Source organism: Muscardinus avellanarius (assembly GCF_963383645.1).
Source record: "Muscardinus avellanarius genome assembly, chromosome: 6".
Lineage (NCBI taxonomy): Eukaryota > Metazoa > Chordata > Mammalia > Rodentia > Gliridae > Muscardinus > Muscardinus avellanarius.
This window is the reverse complement of record NC_137791.1, coordinates 47,006,380-47,018,874: the sequence shown is the minus strand read 5'-3', so window position 1 is coordinate 47,018,874 and position 12,495 is coordinate 47,006,380. Positions and strand designations below refer to the sequence as shown.

General features: G+C 36.4%; 1 protein-coding gene across 1 annotated transcript in view; it reads right to left on the bottom strand.

Moving 5' to 3' along the window:
• Nucleotides 1-270: 270 nt before the first annotated feature.
• PPA2 (inorganic pyrophosphatase 2) overlaps nucleotides 271-12,495 on the bottom strand; it is a gene marked incomplete at its 3' end in the record, with an annotated part of 106,548 nt that continues 94,323 nt past the window's right edge. Inside the window, exons 10-12 of the mRNA XM_080697324.1 lie at nucleotides 9,143-9,212; nucleotides 1,638-1,677; nucleotides 271-299 (exon numbers count right to left, since the gene is read on the bottom strand). Coding sequence (XP_080553450.1) covers nucleotides 271-299; nucleotides 1,638-1,677; nucleotides 9,143-9,212 — 139 coding nt within the window. The remainder of the gene's footprint in view (nucleotides 300-1,637; nucleotides 1,678-9,142; nucleotides 9,213-12,495) is intronic.

Sequence of the window (12,495 nt, the reverse complement as noted above, 5' to 3'; positions counted from 1 at the left end):
AAAAAAAAAAAACAACTAAAAAAACCAAAAAAACTCAATCCTTCTCAATTTCTGTTAAGAAAGTAAACCAAATATTTTCTTTTATATTTATAAACATCCAAAAGAGACAATCAAAAATTTCAGTGTTTATTTACATATTACAGAGCTCAAAAAATCTGAAAACAATGATGATTTGGCAGAAAATCAAGAAATGCTCATAACACTTTAGAGAAAAGGAGTCTGGAGTTCCTTGGAGGTTGGAGTTTTGATGGCAGAACTTCAGTGTTCCAATTACTTGCCAAGAAAGTGCCAAACTTGCTCTGTGTTTAAAATGGAGAAAAAGGGTGTCAGGAAAGGGAAGAAGGAAGAGGAGGAGGGAGGCAGGAAGGGAAATACAGGACAAATTTAACTTAGACCTTTAGGAAGTACTTAGGCAGAGAGCATCGTGACTACCACATCACATTTTTCTCTATTTAAACCTACTTCCTTCTAAATTTTTATCCTAAGTTTTCTTATTTGGCTCAAGCCTCATATAAAATTACATTAAAAATTCTAGAGCCTCCCCACTTTATTTCCTATGCCTCCGCGGGTCATTTAGTCTTGGATGAACAACACAGAAGTTAGAATCCTAGCTACAGCGTGAAAGTTGTAGAAAAACCTTTAACTGTAAAATCTGAATGTCTGTCAAATTCCCCAAATAAGATAGTTACTATTGAATAGAAACAATCTGTTAGTTTACCATATAAAAAATATAGCTTGCTTTCCCATAAAATCATGTTTAGGGATTCACTCCTTTCTAAACATCTTACAACTGGATTCATAGTAAATAGTTCTCATTTTTTCTGTAAACTTGTAAAGTTGAATATTCTTATATCTTACATTAAATCGTCAAATCCTTGCAGTATTTTGAAAGGCAAATAATGTGCACATGCTTGCATTTTGAAATGTTTACAAAAGAATATTTTTACTTGATTTCTCAAAATAGCTTCAACTACTAAAACTCTGGTATTTATTTTCAATCTAATTGTGTATTTTGACTTTAAGATATTCAGTTAAAATGAGTGAGTCATTAAAATGATCAGAGATAATAAAGAATTATCTATATACAGATATCTGGAATCTTTTAAAATTATCATTCTCATTACTTCACCAAAAAGTTACTTTTCATAATCAAACCATTTTTCTAGCCTGAAAATAATATGTTCATCCTCACTTTCTGTAATTAGGAAATACGGTTATTTTATTTGAAATTTATTTTACTTTTTGTGGTGTTTGGTATTGAATTCAGGGCCTTGCCCCTGAGCTACATCCCCAGCCCCTAAAAATTTTAATGACTACGTAAAAAAGATTTTTACTAAGTTTATATGCTTTCTAATTAATTTTTGGTTGCCATTACTATAAACAAATACATTCATATATATTTATTTATTTATTTGGTGGTACTGGGGTTCCTGGAAACCCTTCTACCTTTGGGCTGCACTCCCAGACCAACTTTTATATTTTTTTATTTGGAAACAGGGTCTCTTAAACCAGCGAGGCTGGCTTTGAACCCGTGTAATTCTTCTGTCTCTGCCTCCCACGCGTGGGGATTACAAGTGTGCACCACCACGCCCGGCAAATTCATACATTTGAAATTCAAGAACCAAGATATACTATACCTTCTATATTACTTTCTTTATTCAGTGAAGATGTTGATACCTGAAAGACATGAATAGAGAAAGAATCTGTTACAATGAATATTTATATAAAGTGAATCCAGAAAAGTTGCTTTATGAAATTATACAACAAAGTTGACACACAATTATCTAGCCTGAAAAATGTAAATATTTCTCTTTGCCTTTTATTACCATTGCTTATTCTTTTCAAAAAACAAACCACAGATGTAGAGTCAAATACAAAAGCATGCTTGAAAATATTTTCGATCAATAACCCACAGGAACTACTGAGGAGCTTGTGGCTGGGAACGTAAATAGATTTTCCTTCCTTCCTTCCTTCCTTCCTTCCTTCCTTCCTTCCTTCCTTCCATTTTGGTGGTACTGGGGATGGAATTCAGGGGCTTTTCTACCTCTAGACTATACTCCAGACCTACTTTATACTTTAGTTGGAAACAGGGTCTCACTACGTTGCTGAGAACCTCACTAAGTAGCTGAGGATGGCTTCAAACCTGTGTGATCCTCCTGTCTCAGCCTCCCAAGCTCTGGGATTACAAGTGTGCACCACCACGCCTGACTAAAGAGATTTTCTTTCAATTGCTTCCAAGGATGGGTTCTTGAGAACAAAATGCCAAACACACTCACATTCAAATACATGTGTATGTATGTAGTATAGCCATAATATAAAGTGCATATATCACTTGGCTCTCTCCTAGAGCTTCTAAATTGCCTTTTGTTTCCTTTGATGTCTGGGCCAAGATTAGTAGAATAAAGGTAATGTAGTCTATGGTAAGCAAGTTTGAAAGAAAAGTGTTTCTGAACTATAATATTTTTTCCCTAGGAATATCTTTTTTGATTTCTTGTAATACTTTATTGGGGGATCTAATATCTATTAGAAGAAGGCACAAAACATATATATTTAGCACACAATCTACAGCACCAATCCCTTTTTAAAACTTCTCTTTCGTGATAATACTTAGCTTAAAACACATATTCTACAGCTGTACAAAAACATTTTGTCTCATTATTCTTATTTTTTCGACTGATCACTGCCTGCCAGACCCATCCCTTAAAGGTACCACCACCGTTCAGTTAACTGAGCCTTTAGCCTGAGTTTGGCAAAGCCAAATCTCATTCAAATCACAGCACTGAGGTAGCAACCCTAAGAGGCCCTGTTGTCCCCATCCATGTCCAGGTGAAAGGTGTTTGATGTCTGTTTAGTGATATCACTTTCTTATCTCTGATTCCAGGATGAAAAGGTTTTATGCACACTGCAGGTCTTTTGTGGCATGTCACTTTCCTTCACAATCAGCTCATCTAGAGTTTCCAAAACTTCTTCAGCTGCTCAGCTATCTTCACATCAACACTCACTGGCTTACCACTCACTTCCACATTATGTAATGAGGAATATATATACACACCCTCCAGCCCTATTTCATTTTTTATTTGGAAACAGGGTCACTCTCAGTTATTGAGGGCCTCACTGAGTTGCCAAGTTCTTTGATCTACAGTCTTCCTGTCTCAGCCCCCAAGTACTGGATTACAGTTGTACACCAGCTTGCCCAGCTGAGTAAAAATTCTTGAGTTATAGGTTTGACCCTGTAGTCAGGCTCAGCCCTTCCTCTCAACCTCACAAACAAACTTTTGCTTGGGCTGGTCTCGTGGTGCTGAAAGGGATGTGCTTCTGTGTCTGGTCTTCAAGCCTTCATCTCTAAAGTAGACCCTTCTTGAATCTGTTAGTCTTGGTGCCTTCAGTGTAAAAAAGACCCTTTATTGTAAGACCCCATCCTTTTCTTTTTCTTCAAGATGTAGCTGTGGTGGAATGAGACATGTCTGATTCAGAATCAATGAGCACTAATTTCTACTGTGGTAATTCTTAATTTTTAAAATTCCATTTCCAGGTCAAGCACTTGATGTGGTCTCTTACTGGCAACATTAACAGAAGATTTTATACCATTAGAGACTATGATGAGCAGAAAGATCAAATCAAGCACAAGATAAATAATATAATTGCAGGGTTTGGTTAAGAGATCTGTGGAGTGTCTACTTGTATAAAATGGCATACTGTTTTATAGTAAACATTTTCCCCTAATAAACAGAGGCACAATCTAAATGTAAATATAGTAGAGTAAATCCATAAACCAGTAGCATTGTTACATATTATCATTATCAAATATTATATACTGTACATATATAACTGTATGTGCTACACTTCTCAGTGATGGAAAGAGCAGTGGGTTTGTGTATACCAGCAACTTTGGCATCCAGACAATGTTGCGACCCTAAGGCTCTGACCAGCAGAGCCTAGGGAAGAAACACACAAACGCCGACTTGCTGATGAAGCTACTTCCTCTTTATTCCCCGCAGCAGTTTCCTTATATACCATACCAAGCCTGTTCCCAAAATATCCACCAATCCCATTCCGCCCATGTCCATCCCATGCTCCCTAGAAGGTACCTCATAGGTGTACTGGCCTAACCATGAGGCATTACATCACAGTCCATGCATGAGGCGCGTGATACTGACAACAGCGCATGCGCCAGCCAAGACCAATGGCACATGTGCCAGCCGAGACCACCAGCCTTGGCAGTCAGCCCGGGCGCCATCTTGGGCTGACGTGCCACACCCTGGCTTCCCACAGACAAGATGATGAGAACTTTACAGCCAGACAAGATGATGGGAACTTTTCAGCTCTATTATAAGTTAGTTCATGGGGCCACAGCCATTGGCAAGTTGCGTGGCTGCAGACACATCCTATTAGCTCTGTTCCTGTGGAAGACCCTAGTATATTCCCCAGATCATAAATGGTTTAAAGTTTTCTCCTACTCTTTAAAAGAAGACTGATTGAATGTACTTCTTAAAATTTAGTTTGAAACTATGATGAAACCACATTAAAAAAAATACACTTTACTAATTTCTTTTTATAATATCCTTGAACTTTTCCAAGTACTTCAAATAAAAAAAAAATCCATTTAACTTCCCCACACAGAAAAAATGCTTGGTCATCACTGTTTTTGAGGATGGTAGAACATAAATCTGAGTGTAATAGTAACAATGCAACATAAACATTCTACTCACTCAGATTAGCATTGGGATTCGATGGCTCTATTTTCCGAAGTAGAATAATCTTTTCTTTGAGATTGTTATACTCTCTTTAAATTGAACAGGATACTTATTATATAAAATTTGTTAGAAAATTTAAGTTAAGTTTCCTTTTAAAAATTAACACCTGCTTCTTTCTGGAGCTGCCAAACATTTCAGACAAAAAAAAAAAAAAAAAAGAGTACAAAATGAGCAACTTCTCATTAACCCTAAAAAAAGGCCCCCCCCAAAAAAAAAGCAAAAGAAAGAAATGGGCAAGCTACACTAACTAAAACACTTATCATTTATATATTATTTTTAACATATTTTCTGGTTTTTATTTCTTCATTCTTAAAATATATTTCTTGATTAGTAGAGTAGAATATAATTAAAACACAGAAAGCCTTGTTTAAAAAGAAAACAAACAGATAGGTGTGATGGCTTATGTCTGTGATCTTATCCTCTCTGTCAGATGAGGCAAGAAGATCTCAAGTTCAAGGCCAGCTTGGGTAACTTGAGTGACCCTGACTCAAAATATTTGCAGTTCACTGTGTGTGTGTGTGTGTGTGTGTGTGTGTGTGTGTGTGTGTGTGTGTATGTGTGTATTTATAATTACAAGAAAAAAGAGCTGGGTGTGGTAGCGCATGGTTGTAACCCCAGCATTTGGGAGGCTGAGACAAGAGGATTGCAGTTAGCTGACAGCCTCAGCTACTACTTAGGGAGGCCCTTTGCAACTCAGGGAGACCCTGTTTCAAAATAAAGAATAACAAATAGGGCTGGGCTGTATCTCAGAGATAGAATGCCCCTGGGTTCCAACCCCAGTACTGCAACACCCCCCCCCAAAAACAAAAAACACACAAACCAGCTTTTGTTTTAGTTGACCCTCTGCCATTCTTTGCTTTCTATTAGATTAAATATTTGCTCTACTCTTTCTAATTTTCTTTATTCTCATGAAAAGGAGGAAAAAAAGCAGACCAACTGTTGAGCTGAATGTTTAATTTTATTTCTACTGCACACACTTCATTTCTCTAAAGTACTATTTTTGCTGCATTGTGTACATCTGATCAGTTTCTTCATATATAGATTATGTCTGTCTGTCTATCTATCTATCTATCTATCTATCTATCTATCTATCTATGTTTTTTCTAGTAATAAGGATTGAACCCTGGACACTCTATCATTGAGATATATCTCCAGCTCTTCTCTACCCCCTGCTTTCATTTTTTTGAGAAAAGGTCTTGATAAGTTGCCAAGTCTGGTTTTGAACTTATGAACCTCTTGTCCAGCCTACTGAGTAGTTGGGATTATGGGTGTGTGCCACTGCACCTGAATCCTTTTTGTATTTTTAAAAATGATTAATAACTTTATTACACTGAGACAGAAAATGTGATCTGCATGACAATTCTTTGGAAATTTCTACAATTTTGCTTGTGGCCAAATATATGCTTAAGTTTTGGAAATGCCCATACCACTTTAAAAAAACTATGATTCCTCTATCATATATGTTTCTTAAATTAAACTTGCAAATTTTGTTTCCATATTCTCCACATATTTTCAAAATAACATTTAAGTAAAACAAAAGGTTCTATCAGTAGCATCATCAGCGCAAACAATCAACTATTAAAATTCTAAAGTACTAAGAATAAGAACAAGCCTCATTTTTTTTTTTTTTTTTTTTTTTTTTGGCAGTACTTGGGATGGAACCCAGGGGCATTCTACCCCCAAGCTACACCCCAGCCCTATCTTTTTTTTCTTTAGTTTGAAACAGCGTCTCACTGAGTTGCAAAGGGCCTAAGTAGCTGAGGCTGTCCTTGAACTGCGATCCTCCTGTCTCAGCCTCCCAAATGCTGAGACTATAAGCGTGTGCCACCGCGCCAGGCTAGGCCTCAATTCTTTTGATTATAAAATTATGTAGAGGTTTAGAAAAAAGAAAAAAAATTAAATCATTAAAAAAAAGTAACTGGGTTGAACCATCACAGCAGAGCCATGCGGCTGTCCTACCACCTGGGGCCACAGGCCTAGACTTTCAGAGCCCTCTGCTGGCAGCAAACTGATAGAAACTGGTTTTGACACAGTCATACCTTCATGATTGTATGTAATTTAAACGTATTTGTACTCATAAGACAATCTTTTACAACATTTCAACTCCCTTTTTAAAATCTTCCCCACATCTGCTATCCTTCTTAAGATCTCTAGACTAAGTATAACAACTTATGCCAGCAGATATATTTTCTGTTTTGTTTCTAAAATGGTACTTAATAGTGCTCATTAATTTGTTGGCTTTTAAGTTTCTTAGATATAGTGACAATGTTTTCCCTAACTGAGAGACGCATATTGTTCAGTGACTATTTGGTGATTTTTTTTGTCTCAGTGCTACACTTTAAATTGTGTTTATCCAATATATGCTTCCTATAAAAGCTCTATTCACCACTCAAAAACTTAGTCTATTTCATTTTTGCTAATACGGTAAATATTTACTAATGAAAACCGGCATACGTTAAGTTCCATAGAGCTAGTGAAGAGAGACTGGATTCGCTAAGTTGTGAATTCCTGCTGTCATTCTCAGTGAAAAATCAGTCAATATAGCACATTCTTTATTATGAAGCTTAACAAAGTTAGCAAACCATGTAATTAAAGCTGGATGTTAATGTTTCTGAATTTCAATCATATTTTCCTAATCTAACTATCTAGATCATATCTATATCTTCTAATTATTTTTCTAAGAGGACTTTTCTTACTGATATGATAGGAATCCATTAAAAAGAAGATATATCAGGAAACTTTAACCTTGAGACTAATTTTAAGATAAGTATTCTATTATTAATGAATCCAAAAGTAAAATAAGTACATTTAATCTGAGATTAGTGAGACAGACTGCTTAAAGATGCAAAGTATTTTAGTTTTCTTTTACCTTTCCTTAAAGAGTAATGAACTTTGATGGAAACCAAGTTTAGAATATAATCTATAGGGATACAAGCTGACAGCTTGGAGAAAATACATCAATACTGTGACCAGCATTACTATGATGGCTTCCCTGCATCTTCCCTAGTCCATTTTCATTAATGCAGCCAGAGTGATCGTGTCATTATCTAAGTGGCTGAGGCTGGCCACAAACCTGCGATCCTCCTGTCAGCCTCTCAAGTACTGGGATCACATTGCTAACTTGCCTCCATTTCTACCCCAGATCCAAACGTGTACTTTCCTCACTCCTCTGGTCATGCAGTCCCTGTGCATATTTCTTGAGTGTGTCAGTATCCTCCTTCCTGCTGGCCTTTGGGCCTGGAGTACCCTTCCTCCAGATGTTCACCTGGCTCGCTCCCTTGCCCTCTACAAACCTGAAGGCACATGTCAGCCCTCTTCTCAATGAGACTGTCTCAACCAGCTTCTTAATAGCCTCCAACTCCCATCCCACTTGTGTAACTTTATCCCCTCCACTCAATTCTCATCCTACTATTTGCTGCCTACAGATAATATAGGCAATAAATATTTTACTTGCTTATCTACTTATTATCCACATCCCCAAATAAAATGTGAGCTTCACAAGGGCAGAGGGTTTCTGTCTTTTCTTTAGTACTATGCCACCAGCACCAAGATCATAGCAGAGTAGGCACTAATTAAACAACTGATGAATCAGTGGAAACAGCAACAAATTAAAAGCGGCCATAATGAGTAAGTAATAATGTTTAGGAACATCTTATTGTTCCTAAAGTAAAGACCTAAATTCACTAGTTTCTAGCTCCTAATTAATTTTTAACAACCCTTAATTCATAAATGGGATTTCAAGCCCAAGAGTCTTCCTGAACATACTTTATACAGCAATAGTACTTAATTGTCAGAATATTAATTTTCTCATTTAGTGTTCTCCAAATTAAGCATTAATTTACTAATAAATTTAGTTGCCTCCACGTAGCATTACAACTAACACATATACAAATCCAAGGATTGCTTTTCAGTTTGGGGAAGGAAAGCATGTGAGATAGCCAAGCCAAATGGAAATAAAAAAAGAAAAGGGCTTTATCTATTTTATTTTTCTTGAGCCAGAATGCATCTGTAGCAACAGCCTGTCCCAATTTAAACACTGAATGAGATAACTCCCCAGGGACACAATAGCACAGAACACACACACACACACACACACACACACACACACACACACAATAATAAACCATAGATGCTAAGGAAAATAGTATTATTTGAAATTAGCTGAATTTAGGTTAATGTACTTTTCAAAAGAGAACTTAAAAATTTAACTGAAAGGCTTCAAAGTTTTTATTTAAATTCCTTGCATTACAAAAATAATTTCAACATTTTTTTAACTTTATCCTTCCCAAAAGGACTCGATACATTTCACTGCTAGATATTTCAGAATTTCTGCCAGACTCCCCATGACATTACATGATTAAAGGGTGCCTTGGACATTGGCTCCTTACCGATCTAACTAATGATCTTGCTTCCTCTTGAGTGCAATGGAAAGGGCTATCACACATCTGCACGTTTGTGCTAGAGAAGAAAAGAGAATGTTATTTTAAACACAATAAAAAAGGAGCAATTACCAGAAGAGAAAACCAATGCTAAATATTCCACATTGGTTGAATAAGTTCAGCCAATGAACAGGAAGCCAAATGAATATAAATCAGGACAATTAAAATTGTTGCATATTCTTCTTGTATACTACAAATATAAAATTCTCCATAGCATCGCACTCTCCCAAATTAAAAAGTTTAAAATAATATACAAATCCTAATAATTCCCTGCTTTGTATAGAAAATGATACCACAATTCAATTCACCATTACTGAAAGAAAAAAAATCAAATTTGACATATAGCAGGGACTAACTATAAGGAGAAAATTTCCTTTAAGTCATAAATATTGTGATCTAGTCGGGCGTGGTGGCGCACGCTTGTAATCCCTGCACTTGGGAGGCTGAGACAGGAGGATCGCACAGGTTCGAAGCCAGCCTCAGCTACTTAGTGAGGCTCTTAGCAACTTAGTGAGACCCTGTTTCCAAATAAAAGTAGAAAATAGGTCTGGGAGTATAGCCCAGAGGTAGAAAGCCTCTGGGTTCCACTCCTAGTACCACCAAAATAAAAATAAAAATAAAAATAAATAAATAAATGTTGTGATCTGCTACACAATGATGATGTACATCTCTTTCTTGGATACAGATGACTAAAGATAAGGAAATGATATGAACATGAGAACTGTTTTCTTATGAGCAGGGCAGTTGGGACAGCATAAGAACAGCAGCTCCCTCCCTGGTGGTAAGAGCTGCAGAGGCAAGGCCTTCCTTCTGTCCCTGTAAGCATGCCACGACTGCACATGGCCTGCTTCTTGATTCAAAGCAGAGGCACCATCCCTCAAACACATAACAAGGCTGATTGTTATATTTCATCAAAGAAACTAACATATTAAAAAGAGGCAGTAGAGAAAGGAGTTAGGGCCCTTTTTTTTTTTTTTTTTTTTTGCGTGTTTGGGGATGGAACCCAGGGGCATTCAACCTCCGAGCTACACGCCCTGCCCTATTTTTTATTCTTTATTTTGAAACTGAGTCTCACTGAGTTGCAGAGGGCCTCACTAAGTAGCTGAGGCTGTCTGCGAACTGCGATCCTCCGGGTCTCAGCCTCCCAAATGCTGGGATTATAAGTGTGTGCCACCATGCCCGGCTTCAAATTAATTTTTTTATTTTAAGAAGAAAGTGATGAACAGTGATTTGTCTTCTAAAGGAGATAAGAGGTGAAGCAAAAACACATATTCCCTCTCAAATGAACCTAAAGGCTATATATTATCAAGTTTTCTCAATTGCTCTGTAAAATATTTTGGGAGATCTGTGATAAAGAGACCAATGACAGTGGTTACTGGAAGTGGTCAATTTTTGTTTCTATCCAGACTAATAATATGCCACTTATGTTTATTCTTGGCATAAATAAAATTGACAGAATCACCTTTAAACTTAACTTATTTTGTATTTTTTTCTCCACAGTTTACTTTTAAGTATTTAAAATTGAAAAAAAGGTATATTCTGTAAGTCTGATGGTTTTCTAGTGACAGTAAAGGAAAATTTAAAAGAACCAAGAAAAAAATTTAGACATTCTAAAGTCTTAACTGTTAAGTCTTCGGAGAAAGCATTGTGTTTACTAAATATGCTCTATGCATGCTTTTATTTATTTATTTATTTATTTTGTGGTACTGGGGTTCCTGGAAGCCTTTCTACCTCTGGGCTACACTCCCAGACCTATTTTATATGTTTTATTTGGAAACAGGGTCTCTTAAACCAGCTGAGGCTGGCTTCGAACTTGTGCAATTCTCCTGTCTCAGCCTCCCAAGCCTGGCCATGCAATGCTTTTAATATTATAACCAAACCAAAAAGAATTGCGAATTTTGGGGAAAAGATGGTGAAAAAGAGCAGAAGATGGGTTTTCTTTAAATAGGACTGCCAGATAAAATCAGAATACCAATTAAATTCAAACTTCAGATACACTTTTTTAGTGTATGGCCCAAATACTGAAAAGAACACACTTATATTGGAAAAAAAGTTCTGAAATTTGAATTTAGCTTGGTGTTCTGTATTTTCATCTACAATACCTGATGACTATATCCAAAATAATCCTCTATTCCCATAACAAAATGAAACCATAAGCAGAAATATTAGAAAAGAACAGCACTATTAAAGCCAATATTAAAAATTTTAAAAACATCAAACAATTAAAGAACATTTCTAATAAACTATCTTGACAAGTAACCTGCAGAAACCTAGAAAAGCAAACTGGCACTATTATTTACCTTGGAAAAGTTATTAGTCAATAAAGTCAATATTTATTTAAGTCAATTATATGTACAATCTAGGTTATAAGAACAATTATGTGGGCATATATATGTGTGTATGTAACTTTCCCCCATCTGGATTTTATGAAGTGATTTGTACTTTTAATGTTTTAAGCGTAATCAAAGGTATGTTACCAAGAAATTTAATTTTTCTGAATTGGCCCTCATTTAAAATGATTACCACTGGTTCATATTTATTTACTGATTCAAAATTTATGCTGTGAGCTTGCGGCTTTTCTAGGTGCCGGGGATACAACACTGACCCATGGAGCCCTCACGATGCTTATAATCCGAAGGCTCTCTTGAGCTTTCAAACTGACTACAGCCAACATGGGAAGCAGTGTAAACGTGTAAAGCAGGATGACTGTGATATTGGAATTTACTACGGTGAGACTTCAAAAGATTCTTTAAAATTTAAATTCCTTTAATGCTTTAGAAGAATGTGCTGTTTTCCTTTTTATAAAGGTACTACATATAGTGGTCTAAATTTATAAATGCATCAGTACTGCAAAAATAAATAATAGATAAAATTTATAAATGCTATATGGCATATGTAAAACTGTGCTATCCAAAGTAAGCAGACATAGCCAGGCATGGTGGTGCACCCTTGTAAACCCAGCATTTGGGAGGATGAAATAGGATCACAGTTTTAGTGAGGCCCGCAACTTAATGAGACTCTGTTTCAAAATAAAGAATAGAAAATAGGGTTGGGGGTGTAGCTCGGGAGTAGAATGCCCCTGGGTTCCATCCCCAGTACTGGAAAAAAAAAAAAAAAAAAAAAAGCAGACATGATATTAAAGTAAAGAATCAGCAATATCAAAAGTGCTGTGTTGGCCGGGCGTGGTGGCACACTCTTGTAATCCCCGTGCTTGGGAGGCGGAGACAGGAGGATTGCGCAAGTTCGAAGCTAGCCGTGCTGGCTTAAGAGACCCTGTTTCAAAATATAAAATAGGTATGGGA